We start from the raw sequence: 17,239 nt of genomic DNA on the forward strand, positions 1-17,239 counted from the left end.
ACTGGTTACTGGTCCGTGATACAGAATATAATTTAAGGTTTGTTTGTTTTTTCATTTATTCTGACACTTGTAGTGCCAATGTAATATCTCCGGCATTCTCCGAGTTCATTCTAGCTCGAGAGCTTTAAGATCTTCTGCCCAGTTAGACAAACTCCAATGGGATTTAATGCTGATCATCTATTTTTTAATCCAATTTGAAAACTTTATTGTTCATGTTTGACGATTTAACACTGTTTAAATACGTTTTCAGTTCAATAATTGAACCATTTATTATTAAACTGAGTTATTAATATTTCAGAAGGAGATTCATATATAAACATCAACTTCACTGTTTATATTTGGCATGTTTTAGATCAAGCCATGATTTTAGGATAATGAAAAAGCACATATTTTCAAATATTATAGGTCAAAACATATTGGCAGTACTATATCATTGCTATTACTTTGACTTGCAAATGATATGAAAAGAATCTAATGAAAGCAATTAAGAAATGTATAATGGTTGCGGCAGCAGGGGCGTGGTCAGTGAATGGGGGTAGGAGTCACAGAGAAGAAGCAGAGCAGGCAGTGAGTGAGTGTTTACACCTGTGTATGATTCATGAAAAGCTCATTAAGATGCATTTATTTTTAAGAACAAGAGGTACTGAAAAGTCTACTAGATATCTACCATATTTACCATCTAGTGTATGAATATTAGAAGTGTAGTATCGTCTCAAATGGATCTTGCAGTGGCAAACGTGTGTAATGTGATGCTGCTAGTTAAAGGGAAATACATGCAAGTTTTATAAAATATAAAATAATTCACACAATGTGGGATCATTAAAAAGAGATTTGTAAGCCGTCTTGTACTCTCACCAGAGTATCGTTGAGGTTATTTTGTGTCAGTGTCTGGTAGCCCTTCCCCTCTTTCACTCTACGTAAGCAAAGCTGCGAACACTAAGTAACAAACTCCACACTTCAGTTTTTTGGTTGAAAAAGTACATCATCTGGGTACTTCTTTGAAGTGCACTTCTTTGAACTCGCACTATTTATGCTACAAAATGTACTTGTCAGCCATGCTTTCGGCAACAGAAATTACTTCACTTAACCCGACATTACTCATTAACATTAGCAGGAAGGGTCATACCTACTCACCACTGTATGGTTTAACCAATCTTTTGGGGATACGTCACGTCTCTCTCTTCACCTTTCATTAAAAAGAATGAAACATGAAAAATGTTACAGTTTATATTTTACTTTGTATTTAGGAACTCTTAAAGTAGTCATCCATGACTTCCTGTTTCGCTAGGGTATAATTATGATATGATAAAGCCAAAATTATTACTCATTAATCAAATAATTTGTCAAATAATTTGGTCATTAATCTACATGGAGATGAGTAAAGAACACACAAATGAAATGGGATAAAAAATGGTACCTTCTGATTAAAATTTTGACCTTCATAAATCAGACAATGCCTGAAAATACCCATATCCTCTGTTAGGGCAATAATTAAGAAGTTTAAATCAGCCTGAGCTGTTAATGAACCTGCCAGGAAGAGGACACAGTGTATTTTCCTGTTCCTGTGCCCTATTGAAGTAAAAAACTTGTTAAATCCTCACATTTGGACATCTTTATCAGGAGATTTGAAAATGAAAATCTGTCTATCTCTGCCAAAACGCTTAGACAGCATCAGAGCTTCTAGCAGGGCAGTGGTCCGAAAGATGTGTCCAAATTAACACAAAAATGATCCACGTTCCAAAAAGTCAAGAGTTTGACTTGGCCACCCCAATCCGCTGACTGAAATCCCAATGAAAAGCTGTGAGGAAATCCGAAGTGGAGAGTCCACAAGAGATGACCTAGAACCCTGGAGGAGTTTGCTTCATCCGTCATGATCAGATAAGACTCTGTTGTGTTGTAATGATGGAAAAGGGATTGCACAAAGTACTAAAAGCAAGAGTAACAATAACTGCAATGAAAGGGTTTTTTTTTTTTTTAATATTCATAAAAAGAAAGTTCAATTAAAGGTTAGAAGTTTCATATTTTCACTGTGAAATTAAGTTAATTAACCTCAAAAACGTTTCATCAAGATTCATCAATTATTCAGGAGCTCTCTGTATGAATATAAAATTCAGTTACGGCATGCAATTAAAGGCAAAAAACATACTGCATCATGCACTTTTTCCTCATGAGTGATTGTCCTCAAGATGTCAATGCACAGGCCTGATGTTGAGGTGAATAAAGAGTTAAGAAAGCAGATAAACTCATCTGAGAATGAGTGACTGCTGGTATCTTGGCCTGCTTCCATTAACAATCGCCAAAAAAACCCCAAAACATAACATGATAATAGCTTTTTAAACAAAGATTGCTTTATTGATTACCAGAAAATAACTGCATTACAGATTACTAAATTAAAACAGTAACCAGTGCCTTTTAATTAGAAGTCTTTGCATTAGCCATTATTATTATTATTATTATATAAAAATGAGCTTCAACAAGCTCAATTCAAATAGCACCTTCAACAAAACTGCTTTTATCACACATAGCTTTAAAGTAGATAAAAAAACAGTGCATACTACATTAATCACAGCCACTAAGGATTAGAAATATATTCTAAATTGTACCACTTTAGTTCGCAGTAGCATTGTATAAGTATAGGTAAAGGTTTTTACATTGGAGGTGGAAATATTGTAAAAGAATTTATCTTTTTTTACACCACAAGTAAAGTGTTTTAACGAGGCTGAGAAGACTTTCTTTTCTTTTTTTAACACTGATTGTAGTTCCTGATTATCTTGTCTGCTGATGTTGCAGTCTCAGAATATGTTGGTCAGGCACTGAAAAAAAATGTTGACCACAAGGCAAAAAAGAGGAACTAGTGTTTTCTTTTTCTTCTGTAAATGAAAAGCTCTAATGCACAGTAGAGATGAGCACGTACACCCTCGTCACACTCTTAACAGATACACACACTCACTCAAGGAACTACCTACTATTATGCCAGTTCACAGACACCTATTAACAGATTGTTTGGGTCTCAGTTAAATGGATTAACAGATTTTTTGAAAGGTAAGTGCGGCTAGCCGTCTTTTCTTTCTCTTTATAGTCTATCAGAATGCTGACACCTACGCAGCAGATTCTGTAAACCTTTCAAGAAACCTGGAATATGACAACAAGATATAAAGATGGATATTGGGATCCTGTGTGTTTTCCTGGTTACTTGTCTCAGATGAATCCACTTATAGATCTACTTGAATGCTTCAACTTTCTGCAAACAGAAATTGTCAGTGCTTCGGCTCGGACTCAGACTCAAAGGCAGGAATGAATAAAAAGGTGTTACGTGCCTAATCACAAAAAATTGTCTAATGAAAAATAGTGTGTGCATTTAAGGGATCAGCTGCATGAATGGTTCATTCTTTAAGATCTCAGATTTCTTACCTTAGCCTTGACTGGCACAAGTCAAGTTTTCATGATATATTCTGTAAAATAAATGAATGAATAAAAAAAATAAATAAAACCTCAAGGCTATTTAGACTATTCTACTTCACATTTGGGGAGGGGGTAATATACTGATGGAAATAAAAATTGAGGTCATCATGTTGGCCCCCATGTGTTTGCTCAGTTCTCAGCACTGAGACTGTAATGTAAAAGGTGACGGGAAAAGACGTGAAGAAAGTGGACTAGTGCGTCAAGGTGTTTCCCCTTTCACGGTGTTCACGCTTCACACCTATTCATCTCCATACTGCTAAAAATACACCATAGCTACCAGACACAGATCCGAAAAGTACACGAAACACAAGTGCAGCTACTGTACAAAAACGAGCGTTTTTTCGCTTTGTTTTTGCTTCTTTTATTCTCACTTTTTTTCCGTCTCTGTTCTTCCCACCCGTGGCTACACTCAGAAAGGGGAAATCCTCTGACCTCCTCCTCCTATTCCAGGAAGTCGCAAGACATTTGACTACGTCCCATCGGGAGGTTTTAGAGAATTATTTTGGATTAGATTTTGCACAACACACTAGATCGCGTTTTAATATCGACCCGAAGATTGTGAACAACAACAACAACAACAAAAAAAAATGTCGGTGAATGAAGCGAAGCACGCGCTGGATTTACCCTTCTCACCATTGGACATAGAGCTGCACGCGCGCACACTCATTCATGAAGGAGGGATGTTCAACCTTTGCGTGTAAGAATTCATGAGATAAGAATCCCTTTGTATTAATTGCATTCAGTTTGACGTAGGCTAATGTTGTTTCCGTACGAAAATTCACTATTACTCTGTAGTGATGGTGCTGATTGTGATCTGTTATAACAACACAGTGGCTCTATGACGCTTTATGGAAAAGATGGCTAGAAAACATAATACAGTCATAGCTGGTTTATTGGTATTGAGGATCAGGGCAGTATATTATGGTCAGACTCAGTACCATTATAATTGTCTTTGTAGAAGACAATGTCCGTTTTTGTTTCATTTGACCTAAAAAAAAAAATCTCTGCTTTGTAGTATTTGGTCAGAAGATCTCAGAATGTCATAAAACGACAGCTAGTATCAAAATATGGGTTTATATATGCACCTCAAAACGTTATAGATGCCTTTTGGGTTGTAGCTCAGTTGAAACATGTTTGATTATAACTAAAGAGGTTATCCAGATTCCCTTTGTCCTTCCTATGGCAAGGTACCTTTAAATACATTTCAATGTACAAAATAGAAGCTCTGATGGAAGTAAGTGAAACTGTGATATAGCCTCATGGCTCAATTGTCTATCTGTCTATATCGTTTATTATCTTACTATACGATGTGCATTGTGATTATAGCTGTAACTATTGGTTACTTATCATATGGCAAAAGCAAATGTTCATATAGGCCAGTATCTATAATGTGAAAGAAATATGAGTCTCCTACAGCTGTGTGTGTATCGAAACCTTTATTTTCTCCTTGACCAAAACAATATTGTTGTTGAATCTTTGGGACCTTTCACTCCAGGTCAAATAATATTCTAGGATTCTGTTTTTCCTGCTATTTCCAGCAGATGTATAAAGGAACAACAATAATATATCTATGTATGTGTTTAAAAAGTGTCCATTTCTTTGCTCTAAGTGTATGTTGAATGTCTCACAGGTTCTCACACAGGGTGTAAAATTTTGAAATTGTGTAGCCAGGGGTCTCTGGTGTCCCACTCCAAATACAATGCTCCCCCTGAGGATTCTGCTTATCGCAGTGCTGCCTCTGCTGGTCCTGAGCACCACGTCTGAGCAGTGCTCTTTTGAAACCTCCACTCATCACAGTAAGTGGAATCGCATGCTACAACTTTCATTAACTTTTTCCTGGACACAATTTTCCTAATCCTGCAGTACCTTACATGTTTAAGGATCAATTTTCATGCCCTAGGATGAAGTTTAGTATACACTCACTGTCCACTTTAATAGGCACACCTGTAGCCATGCTCATTCCTGTAGAATGTGTCACCAACACAATACATAAAACAATGCAGGTCAAAAGCTTCAGGTAATGTCCAGATCAAACATCTAAATGACTGAAAATGTGATTTCTATTACTTTAAGAATGGCATGGAACCAGTGGGCTTCTGCTCTTGTTGCCTGTTCACCTCCAGAATTCTGCTGTTAAAGCCTATTCACCTTAATATCGGACATCCTGTGACCGCTGAGAGGCTTTTCTGTTGACTGTGGTTTTAAGGAGTGGTTTTTTTTTCACAGGACCGCCACTCACTGGATAAACTATTTGTTGTTTTTCGCACTTAGTGTAAATTTTGTGAAATTCCCATGAGATCAGCAGTTTCTGAATTAATCAAACAAGCCCACACCACCCACAGCCATACCACAGCCTGTTGTGAACAATTACCTAAAACCCATGACCTGTATCTCCACAATTTTGTGCATTGTTGCTGCTGACACATGACTGGCTAAAATAATTGGACAATTGCATGGGTGATCAGGTGTCCAGGTGTTTTCCTACTAAATTGGCCAGTAAATGTATGTCTTCTAAATTTCTTTCTCAGACTTGAATGATGAGGAATGATGGAGAAAAATGGTTTATTTTAAGCAAGGAATAAGACATGTCAGGACTTGCTGTTACAATAAAAAATAATGAATGCAGCATGCTATGACGGCCCAAATTCATGATATTTCTATAGTGTTTTGTTCTGCTTAAGTTGCTGAAACTGGAGACTAACATACAGAAATCCTTAAATAAATGTCTCCTCACCGTATCAACACACTATAGATTTTGATATGATGTTTTTTAGAATGTCTGCCTGCCCTACAAGTCAGTGTGATAGTCGTTATTGAGGAAATGATTACTGAGGATACATATTAGATAATAATGTATTAGAACAGGTTCATTAATGTCTAAGGTGCTAATATAGAAAATTAATAAACACCCACATTAAGAATTCATCAAGGCTGTGGTATAAGTGTACTTAATTGATATACAACCTTTGACCCTTTTTAGATTCTCCTGTCCTGGCGTCTTTGCAATGTTATAATGACTTCACCACTCAGATGCGCTGTACCTGGGAGGAGGAGCCACACACACACACACACATGCCAATAATCGAGTAAGGAACAGAAATATATCTGTTAAAATGATTATGATAAAATGAGAGAGAGAGTCAGGAACTACAAATATTTAAGCCAAACCGTTTCCTTTTGTGTGTGTGTGTGTGTAGTAAACGTCCGTGTGTCCCTAATGGTCAAGGTGAGCTGCAGTCTAATGGAAAGCGCACCCGGAGTTGTGTCTATAAAACTTTCTTTAGCATGGGCGACCACGAACTCTTCTTCAACACATCCTGCCCTTCTAAAGTGACAACATTTAATATAGCTGAAGAAGGTGAGAAAATGATGTGTGTGTGTGCTAATGTGGTTATTCAGACAATTTGGCTTACATGTGTAACATTTAACACTACCTGCATTACCTGCACTAACATTTAACTGAACACTACCTGCATAAACCTGAACATAGCCCAAAGAAATATACATATGAGTATATGTGCATGTTCATAAAAACAGTTTCAATAAAAATTAAGATGAGGAGTGTGTGTGTGTGTGTGTGTGTGTGTGTGTGTGTGTGTTGCATAATCTATAGGCAAGATCCTGTCCCCAACTAATTTTTCTGAGAAAAAATCTATTGATGGTAACCGAGTGCTGAGCTGGAGCAGCCCGTATCCTCCCTCATCCCCTCTCACACAAAATCTTACCTACCAGCTGAAGTACCGAAAACATAAACATGACTGGACTGTGAGTACACACATGCACACACACACACGCACACACACAAATGCAGGGTGGAGTAGCTTTGCAAAGAACGATAAAGTACTTAATTCAAACCTTCAGCGTTACAAACACCATCACATACAACCGTCTAGTTCTCTTATCACACTCTGTCACATACAGAACGCAGAAAGAATAACGCTGTAGTCATTAGTACTCATTTCTCTTGTCTTGCCAGTGTTACACAACAATCAATTTCTGCATCGCCAGAGAATGCACGCACTATGATATGAAGTCATGTCACTGTTCTAAAGAAATAGCAGCTTAGCAACCTCAAAACCCATGAAGATTCGCATGCAAGATAACGCAACATTACAAAATTGCATGAAACCAGATAGAGATCTGTGGTGGAGATGTGACGTTGTGCCTGTTGGTGTTTGCAGATCTAATCTCTCTCTTTCTTGTCTGCATTCTAGGTGGTAGATAATATCAGCGACACAAAGTTTGTTATCGATAGTCGGATGCTCTTGCCGGCCTACATATATGAAGCTAGGGTGCGAGCGCGGGGTCCTGTAGGCCTGTGGAGCGACTGGAGCCCCACGGTTTCCTGGATGACTGACGAAGGTAGAACTGGCAATAATTACAGGATTTAACAAAATCACTAAAAATACAATCCTACAATATCAAGTATTAACACATTGTATTGTCCATTATGTTGGTGAAATTTGTGTTTCCTGATTCAATTGTTTATTTCTGAGTCATATTTTGGTCAAAATAGATGAACAGAACCAAGATTATGTTACAGCTACTAAGTAATCTGTCTAGTTTAACACACAAGCTATGAGAAACACATGAAAATACTAACATTACATATCGATGTGCTTGGGTTAAAGTCAAGAATCTTATAATATGAGAACAATAACTGGCTATCTTTGCATTATGTTTGTAAATCTCAGTCAGACTCTCTGTCATATTCAGAATTAGATCTCTTTACACCATTACTTACACTGTAAACTTAGCAGATAGTTTCAGTTTATGAAGCCACTGTATCAGAGCAGTAGTGACTCAGTCAATAAGGCTATGGGTTAACACACAGAGGTAGGGGTTCAAGTAATGTTCAGTGCCAAGCTGTCACTATTGGATTCTTAAGCAAGGCTATTAACCCTTCAGGGATGCTGTGTTATAGCTGACCCTGAACTTCTTAACAAGCTGGGATATGCAAACAAAAGATCTTCACTGTGCTGAAATGTATATAAAAGCCTTCTGCCTAAGAAACTAAGTTACTAATCTTACTAATAATTTCACTTTGCCCCTTCTCAACCTGCTTTTTCCCCCATCCTGTCTACTAGACGGTGTCATTAACCTGCAGTGTGTAATTAAGGAAGGAGGAGTGACATGTAGCTGGCAGGTGAAGAAACATCAGGCCGAGTTCCTCTCGTATCATCTGTGTGGCCAAACCAATGGAACAAGTGTGTGAGTATTCCTGCTTCCCTGCTCTCATTCCTAAATCCCTTCATCTCTCATGTCAAAATAGACTGTAAATCATTTCTCTGTTATTTATTGGTCCTTTCAGGGAATGTAATCACTGTGACAGTCATGCTGAGCATCCTCACTCTAGACCCCTTCTGGATTTTACATGTTCATTGAATAGTTCTGAACCTGCACTGCTGAATGTAGAGATCAGAAGCTTACGAAAGGCCAAGAGGTTTATTGACACTGACAACGGTGAGTGACCTCAGGACTAAACATTGACACACTCAACATTGCTCCACCGCAGAGATAAATCTTACCATCATATGACTTTGTAACTGTGTATATTTTTATTGTTGTTCATGGTTTCTGTACTGTGTCCAAATCTTATCTAACTATAATGTCTTAAAAAAACGAGAACATGTCCGGAGAAATAAATAATGACATAAACTGCGATCACAAAAAAAAGAAGAAAAGAAAAAAAGAAACATTTGGCTTCTATATTTTCCAGTCCATCAAATACAGTAAAACAAAATTGGGATTTTTAACTGTATAATAAACTCCACCATCCCCACCAACCAAAATTCCTTCATAAACATTTATTATTATTTATATTTATTGTTTAAATGCTATTTGTCCCATTTATTATGTCCAAGTTGACATTACATTTAGGCTGACTCGATTTTGAGTTATTACACCCATTCATTTTAAGTAACCAGGTAAATCTAATAACTATAAGATCAATAATAAATGATAAATTGTGTGATTTCTACCACTATAATTAAATAAAAAAGGAAGACCCCCTGGTTATGCTTCACAAACCCCTGGGAGTTTCCCAAGAAATCTTCTGGGCTTCCACTGAGGTACTAACCCCTGATGTACATCAGGATATACACCGATCAGGCATAACATTATGAGCACTGAGAGGTGAAGTGAATAACACTGATTATCTCCTCATCATGGCACCTGTTAGTGGGTGGGATATATTAGGCAGCAAGTGAACATTTTGTCCTCAAAGTTGATGTTAGAAGCAGAAAAAATGGGCAAGCGTAAGGATTTGAGCGAGTTTGATGAAGGGCCAAATTGTGATGGCTAGACGGCTGGATCAGAACTGCAGCTCTTGTGGGGTGTTCCCGGTCTGCAGTGGTCAGTATCTATCAAAAGTGATCCAAGGAAGGAACAGTGGTGAACCGGAGACAGGGTCATGGGCGGCCAAGTCTCATTGATGTATGTGGGGAGCGAAGGCTGGCCCGTGTGATCCGATCAGACAAGCTACTGTTGCTCTAATTGCTGAAGAAGTTAATGCTGGTTCTGACAGATAGGTCTCAGAATACACACTGCATCACAGATGGGGATGTATAGCCACAGATCAGTCAGATGCCCATGCTGATCCCTGTGCATTGCCGAAAGCGCCAACAATGGGCATGTGAGCAATATTAGGGAGGTGGTCATAATGTTATGGCTGATTGGTGTACTTCATCCCTGTTACTCAAATCCAACCCTTTGTCTAAAGAAAGGCTTTATGAAGCTGCAGTGGTTAATGTGAAATCAAAACTACACATTTGGCTAGTTTGGCATTTTCATTCATTTCAAATCATTCATTCATTCAGTCAGTGTTGTGGTAGATCTGGAGACACACACACGCAAGAATGAATCAGGGACCCTCAAGCTACCCACTGTGCCACTCTGCAACCTGTGCATGCAATATGATATGTAAAAACTGAAATATCAGATCATTTGATGCTCACATCCTTCTTCTGACTCACAGTTCAGCCGCCACGGCCACCCAAATTAGAAGCGCATAAGAAGGATAGTGTTTGGAGGCTGAACTGGACCCGACCTAGTGTTGATGAAAACCTCTATCTCTTCTATCAGGTGTACCTCGAAAGCAATCACACAAAGGTGGGTGGCATGTCTGACTGTCTGCATACGTCGCTCTGTTCCTTGTTGAATTTGTTCAGACTCTTTTGATCTTTTGAGAAGGAACAGATTATAGTTACTTACAGGTATACTGTAAGACTTTCCCACTACATGCCATTGTTGTTAATACAAGCTAAATATCTAAGTATAAAATATAAATAAATATATATATATAAGAGCCTGAATATCACTCTTAGGTGTCTATGCATCTGCAATTTTAACTTTAAAAAATCAACCTTTCTTTTGGTAATCCTCTCACTGTTTCTCAATCTCACTTTGCAGGATAAAATGCAATTCGATACCCCTGGAGAAGATTGCAGTGCAAATGTTCCCTCCTCCCTGTTGCCTTCTACGTGCTACATGGCCAGGGTGAGAGCACATCCAGACAGAATATTTGCAGGTCTACCCTCTGACTGGTCTGATCCTGTATACTTCACCACTGATCCAGGTAACTCTGTCCTCTGACCTCTAACTGTGCAGGAGGTTGAGGTCCAAATACAAATATTACAACTGAAATGATGCTGAAGCCCAAGCTTGTTAATAGGGGATTACAAAAGAGGCTTTTATAAAGGCAGATGAAAGAAATACATATTACTATGTATTATAAACCAACGTTATTACAGTGTTCAAATGTGTGTGTGTGTGTGTGTCTAGCTCCCTGGATCAACACCATAATTTACGTCTTGATGGCTGCATTAGTAGCCATGCTTTTCATCATCTTGTATAACGCCCTTCCAGCCTGCCACAGGTAAATTGTTCAGTATAACTGCCTACTGCACCTAAATCAATCATGTCCTTGAATGATATAAAATGTGTGTGCGTGTGTGTGTGTGCACTTGTTTATTAGGAGACTAGTACTGTGGAACGTATCCATTCCTTCTCCCATTAACAGCAAAGTCCTGGGGGAAATGAGCAATAAGGTGAGCAGAATAATCCCGAACTTCTCTCTGTAAAGATTAGCAATTATTTAAGTAAGAATAAAATAAAACAGGACTGAGCCTGTGCTGTTATAGGAAAAGAATCAATAAATGGTGTGGTGAAATACGACTCAACATGAAACGTTATAATCCCGAAGTTGACTATCCAGTAGCAGCACGGCCTTAAGGGCTTTATTCCTCTTAAACCACATGACTGTGTTTTCTACACTTATTAAAGGATGACACATCATCATGCTGTTATTTTATCATCATGCAATCATTTCCTATGATCACTGATACTAGAGCAGCTATAAACAACTTCCTTTGTCAGCCTTTATTTAAAAACAAACAATCAACACACATTATCATGTGGCTGTTAAAACGCAAAGCTTTTTCTTGTGTCAGAAAACACACAAGCACTGACGCGGGAGACCCCCCCTTCCAAAACTGTGAACCAAACCTACTTCACCATACCAACAACATTCATAACGTTTTTAAAATCTGTGTGTGTGGAGCTGACATTGACTTGCATGCTAGTTCATTATATTTAGCTTCCAGTGACCTTTTTTTTCTTTCACAGAAATTTCTTGCTTCTGAGGCCAGTGCATGCACTGACAAAGAGAAAACCTCTGTGTTTGTCATACAGACTTCAGATAACCCTATCATCTATAAGGGCAGGTAAGATAACCTTTGTTGCGTTTGTTGTTTGGAAGACTTGTTTGAAACAAAAAAAAATCTAGGACAGGAAATCCACACATAGCCCATGGAGAACATCTTGTTTTGAAACGGAATCATATGAATGAGTTCACATTATAACAGTATTACCCGTTTGTGTTTTCCGCAGTATCTGTGAGTACCCACTCCTGAAATGCAGCAGTGACATGGACTTGGGCCTCAGCAAGAGCGAATCAGGATGGCCACAAAGCTCAAGTCAGTTGTCCTTATTCACAGAGGGGAGCAGAATGACAGACAAATCTGGTGTTAGCTTCGTTGGACCTTACATCCTTTGCCGCGAGGACTCTTCGGTGCCAAGTGAAACTTCGGACACATCTGTCTCTCCCCTCCTAACTTTCCATGATGATGGAAGGTACATTTCTGAAAACCCCAAAGATTCTTTGCCAATAAAAGGAGGCTACGTTTTATCCCCTCCCAAAAGCCCAAATTCAGACTGCTCAACCCCTATCAATAATCTTCCTAGTGAGAACAGAGAGACCAGGAAGACCGAGCTCCCTAACGATGATCCTCCAGCATACACCCCAAGTCCAATTGCGGTGTCCAGTGTCATGTTTTCTCACCCGTCTGGATACTGTCTGATGCCCAACATGGAGAGTGTTGCTGCGTGGGTGTCTGCTTCTGTCCCTCCACCAGAGGGCAACACAGAGAGAAGGATGCATGAGATTACAGGAAATTCAGCTGAGCGCAGCTATGTGACACTTTCTCAGCGTGGACTATTTCAGTGATAACGGCACAAATGAAAATACTAAGACCAGAAGCTAACAATTCAAGACCACAAGTGAATGAGGTATCCTGACCATGCATTCTGTAACTTACTTAATATATTGTAGGAACTAGCCTACTAGGGTCAATATTTTCATGGTGTAAATGGTGACATCGAACCCATTCATGGCCCAAGTGTTTCTTCATAAGCATCTAAAAATTTGAAGGTGTTATCTTCAATCACTAAAACTCTGTTGTATCCCAACACAGGGGAAAAACCATGTCTTACACTGAAAGCTAACAGTGTTCTGACTCATTTTATATCAGACATGAAGCGATAAAATCATTCATTTGTTTTAACTGATTTAAAATGTCGATTTCTATTCTGCCGGCAGAATGAAGTGTCACTGTACTGTTAAGAAGGGTTAATGATTGGACAGAAACGGGCAAAACATTTAGGGATTTGAAAAAATTCCCTGAAGATAATGTGGACTTTATATCCATAAAGCATTCCCTGTGACTCCAGTAGGTCTACGCATCATTCCAAGCCTGATGTCAAGTTAAAGTTCCTGCGGCTACAGCGATCGAAATCTACTTAATTTTTATGTGTCTCATTCATTTTCTGAGAAATATCTTTTGCCTTAATGGCCTTCACTTCACTTCTCCGTCTCTGTATTGATAAATCCAAAGCTAATATCTTTCTTTTAACTTCAAACTGTCTCAAAGCCCACTGCTCTTTTCTTGGGCTAATTCATGGGGCAATAATACGATATAGCTCACAAGGTCAGATGATTTCTGGGAAAAAAAAAAAAAATCTCAAAACAGCAACCTTTTCTATGTGTGAATGATGTAAAACTTTAAGTAGTAGTTATGTTTCTGTATCATGCCATGATGTCCAGCAGAGGGCAGCGCTGGTGGACTTTGTGAGCCCAACTCATTCTCTGTCTGTCTCTGTATTATGTTGCACATTGAGTTATGTGGTTATTCAAAGATCCTGAGCTGTAGTTTCTGTACCTGTGACTATGAATGTAAGCTTTTATGTATATGACTTATATTTGAGCGTGTGCTAAGTGTATAATGTTTAATACAGGTTATAATTATTTAAAATCCGAGAAATGTACCGATTCATTAACTGAGATATTTGCTAAATACTGCTGTTTAGTACGTGTTGTTGTACGAAGGTCTCTGTTACTGCAAGCCACAAACTGTTTTGTTTGTAAATGTATGTGTGTATATGCAGTACTGTGCACAAATCTGAGACACGCTGCATTATTTTGAATGTAAATTGCAAATAGACATGCATATATTATGGCAACTGCATTAGTGTAACAGTAGAGAAAGAACTGTTTTTTTTTTTTTAAGATATATGATAACCGTTTGTTTTTTAAAGATATATGACACAATCTCAGCTTTCAATTATTTTCATGTACTGCACTTTATTCATGAAAACATGAATAAACAAAGAAATAAATAAAAATAGAACAGTTTTAGCATTGAAGCCCATAATAAACATAGCCGCTTTATTAGGAAGACCAATCAGCCAATCATACGACAGCAGCACAAATGCATGAATCATGCAGTTACAAAAGTTTTAGTTAATGTTTGTTAATGTCAGAATGGGGAAAAGATGTGATCGCAGTGACCTTTAGCATGGTACGGTTGTTGGTGCCAGATGGGTGGGTTTTGGAAATTGCTGAGGGCCTAAGATTATTTGATCTCTAGAGCTGACACAGAATGGAGTAAAGTTATGTTGTGGGCAGCAAAATCCTGGTAAATGAGAGAGGTCAGAGTCGAATACACTGACTGGATGAAGCTGATCGGAAGGATACAGTAATTCAAGTAAACACTCTTTACAACCATAGGGAGCAGTAAAGCATCTCAAAATGCACCACACATCAACCTCATTGGGACTTTATGTGACTGTTTATACTGCTAATAGCTAGAAATGACTGTTATCAGTTACTAGACATATAGTGTGCATGTGTGTGCGTGTGTGTGTGTGTGTGTGTATCATACTTTCACAATCTACAATACATCCTGTTTTCACATTTTATTTCCTGTGCTTTCTTCCAATAATTTCTCTCCATGTCACATTGCCCTCATATTCACTCATTAGACTAGTTCACCATTATGATCCCTTGACCAAGACCACATTCCAGACAAATTCTGATCTTCTGCCCAAAGCAGAGGAATTTCACAGCACGTCTTTAAGATCCATTGTTCAACATCTGAGTGTGTGAGTGTATGTGACAGAGAGAGAGAGAGAGAGAGAATCCTCTATGGACAGTATGTCCCTTGTCTCTTGTTGTAAATAAACACAGGAAAGCCAGAGCCTTTAAAAGGTGCTTGGAAAAGATCAGTAAGACACTTATGTAACCATGCATGTCTGTGCGCAAGCTTTCGGAGGCCCTGTTATGCCACAACACATGATTTAAACATACAGCAGCAAGACAACTACATGCATAAACCATACAATGTACAGATCTGGCTTGGTGCAATATGTGTTACACCAACCTTCAGCACATTTTAGTATTTATTATTAATAAATCATAATCTAAGAAGCATCTAGAACATCTGCATTGCCTCAAAGCCTCTCTGTACATTTTGTCAACACAACATAGATAAACACTGGAACTACTATCTTATCAACCAAAATCAGTTGAAGGTGCTATGAGCAGGTGAGTTGTGGTGTGTAGAAAGTCACAGGAAGTGAATTCTGTCTTCAAATATTCACTTCATCCCTTCTGCACTAGTCCAAAAATCTAAAATTCTATGCTCTTTACAATGAAAAAGTTTTGATAAATGAAAAAGAGAGACAGATACAGATGCCTCGACTGTTATGAGTATTCACACACCAATTTGTTTAGTTTTTAGATTAGGTGTAATTATTTTTAATAGGATTTGTTAGCATTGAAGGTCACTTAGGTTTGGTGCAATTTGTTAGGGTTTTTTATTATCTGTGGTAAATTTTAATCATGATAAGCCAATAGGGTTTTTTTTGTGTATGTGAATAGGTTTTTCCCTCAATTATTTCAGGATAGCAGTGTGTCCTAATAAAACTAAAAAAAAGTACCTATGCAGGCATAATTTATTGCTTAAAATGTTAAATTTCAAAGTTTCCCACACTCATAGTTTCATTTCATTTCATTTCATTTCCTTTTATTTCATTTCATTTCAGCACAAATGGAGCAGTCTCCAGATATGTGTAATAATAATTATTAAAAATAACACATATCTATTTTTTATTACATCATTTACTTTTCACTACAGTCAGAATTCTAGTTTTAACCATAATAGTAATTTTAGTTTTCATGAACTATTATAAACCAGCTGCACTTTGTTAAAACCTTGAACTTTATAGATAAATATAAAGCTAATGCCGTATTTATGAGTATTTAGGACCTGGGATGCTTCGTACTGCGATATTTCTCTGGTTTCTCTGAGCCGCAGTACTGTGTCTGTTCTTTACTTCAGTATGTTGGTGTAAAAAGTAAGAAGGAAAAATGGAACATTGGTTTTTGTCTCTTTTATTTTTAGGCTTTTTAACCTGTCTTTTGAGTAGGTCTATAAGACATTCTGTTTACATTAATTAAATAATGACAAAATAATGCACTGTCTCTATGCACTTTTTCCTTCTTTCCTGTTTTTTTTTTTTACCTTTCTTCAAATAGAATAAAAGCTATCTAAAAGCTTTTTATAGATATGGAGCATAATGAGTACGTCCTCTGTACATCCAGATTTTTTCCAACCTCAAGAGGTCTGAAGTGGAAAGTAGAAAGTCCCAAATTTTCATGACCGCAACATAAGACTTTCACATAACCCCAGACTAAACTACAGGTTTGCCATAATCCTCTTTAACATTGAAGTTTCTTTTCTTGATTTGTAGAAACGACTTGTTTTTCTTTCAAATAATGGTCTTTATCAAGGCTCTGCACTTCCAAAGAAGTCTAACCACTGAGCTACCCTCAGGTCAAGAACTGGTTCCGTAATCCAAAACTAATACCCTTTTATCCCATCTGATATTTGGCAACCACAAAAGGCCACGGTGCAAATGGCAACCTCATCCGAGGCAGGAGAGGACGCATGCTTGTGCATTTCCTTGCCTTTCTTAATACTTAGCCGCAGAAGACCGCACACTCTAATGCAAAGGATTTTGCAAAGACAGGGTTTATTATTATTAGTGTTACATGTAAAATACAGTCACCATGTGTGTGTTTATAGTACTTTTGAAATAGTGCTTAGAGAGCAGATAAATCTGTAGAATGTAAGAGACTGGCCTCCTTCCTCTGGGTGAT

The 17,239-nt window shown here is 37.9% G+C and overlaps 1 protein-coding gene across 2 annotated transcripts; it reads left to right on the plus strand.

Moving 5' to 3' along the window:
- Positions 1 to 2,885: 2,885 nt before the first annotated feature.
- Positions 2,886 to 14,899, plus strand: csf2rb (colony stimulating factor 2 receptor subunit beta). Of its 2 annotated transcripts, none has more exons than XM_058375190.1 (14): positions 2,886 to 3,042; positions 5,093 to 5,258; positions 6,443 to 6,548; positions 6,660 to 6,820; positions 7,076 to 7,227; positions 7,677 to 7,824; positions 8,550 to 8,673; positions 8,774 to 8,925; positions 10,439 to 10,572; positions 10,873 to 11,038; positions 11,245 to 11,338; positions 11,438 to 11,510; positions 12,088 to 12,185; positions 12,352 to 14,898. In XM_058375190.1, exons 2-14 carry the CDS (start codon positions 5,162 to 5,164, stop codon positions 12,965 to 12,967), a joined length of 2,121 nt encoding a protein of 706 aa, XP_058231173.1. In that variant the 5' UTR covers positions 2,886 to 3,042; positions 5,093 to 5,161; the 3' UTR covers positions 12,968 to 14,898. The 2 variants fall into 2 exon arrangements, with proteins under 2 accessions (XP_058231173.1, XP_058231181.1); XM_058375198.1 differs by lacking the exon at positions 2,886 to 3,042 and adding an exon at positions 3,586 to 4,159 and having other exon boundaries at positions 12,352 to 14,899.
- Positions 14,900 to 17,239: the final 2,340 nt, after the last annotated feature.

This window comes from Hemibagrus wyckioides, linkage group LG02 (assembly GCF_019097595.1).
Source record: "Hemibagrus wyckioides isolate EC202008001 linkage group LG02, SWU_Hwy_1.0, whole genome shotgun sequence".
In the NCBI taxonomy this organism is placed as follows: domain Eukaryota; kingdom Metazoa; phylum Chordata; class Actinopteri; order Siluriformes; family Bagridae; genus Hemibagrus; species Hemibagrus wyckioides.

Coding starts and splice junctions, on each gene's coding strand:
- csf2rb (XM_058375190.1), top strand. CDS start 5,162: ATGCTCCCCCTGAGGATTCTGCTTATCGCAGTGCTGCCTCTGCTGGTC. Junction 8,926..10,438: donor GTTTATTGACACTGACAACG/GTGAGTGACCTC, acceptor TCTGACTCACAG/TTCAGCCGCCACGGCCACCC. Junction 10,573..10,872: donor TCGAAAGCAATCACACAAAG/GTGGGTGGCATG, acceptor CTCACTTTGCAG/GATAAAATGCAATTCGATAC.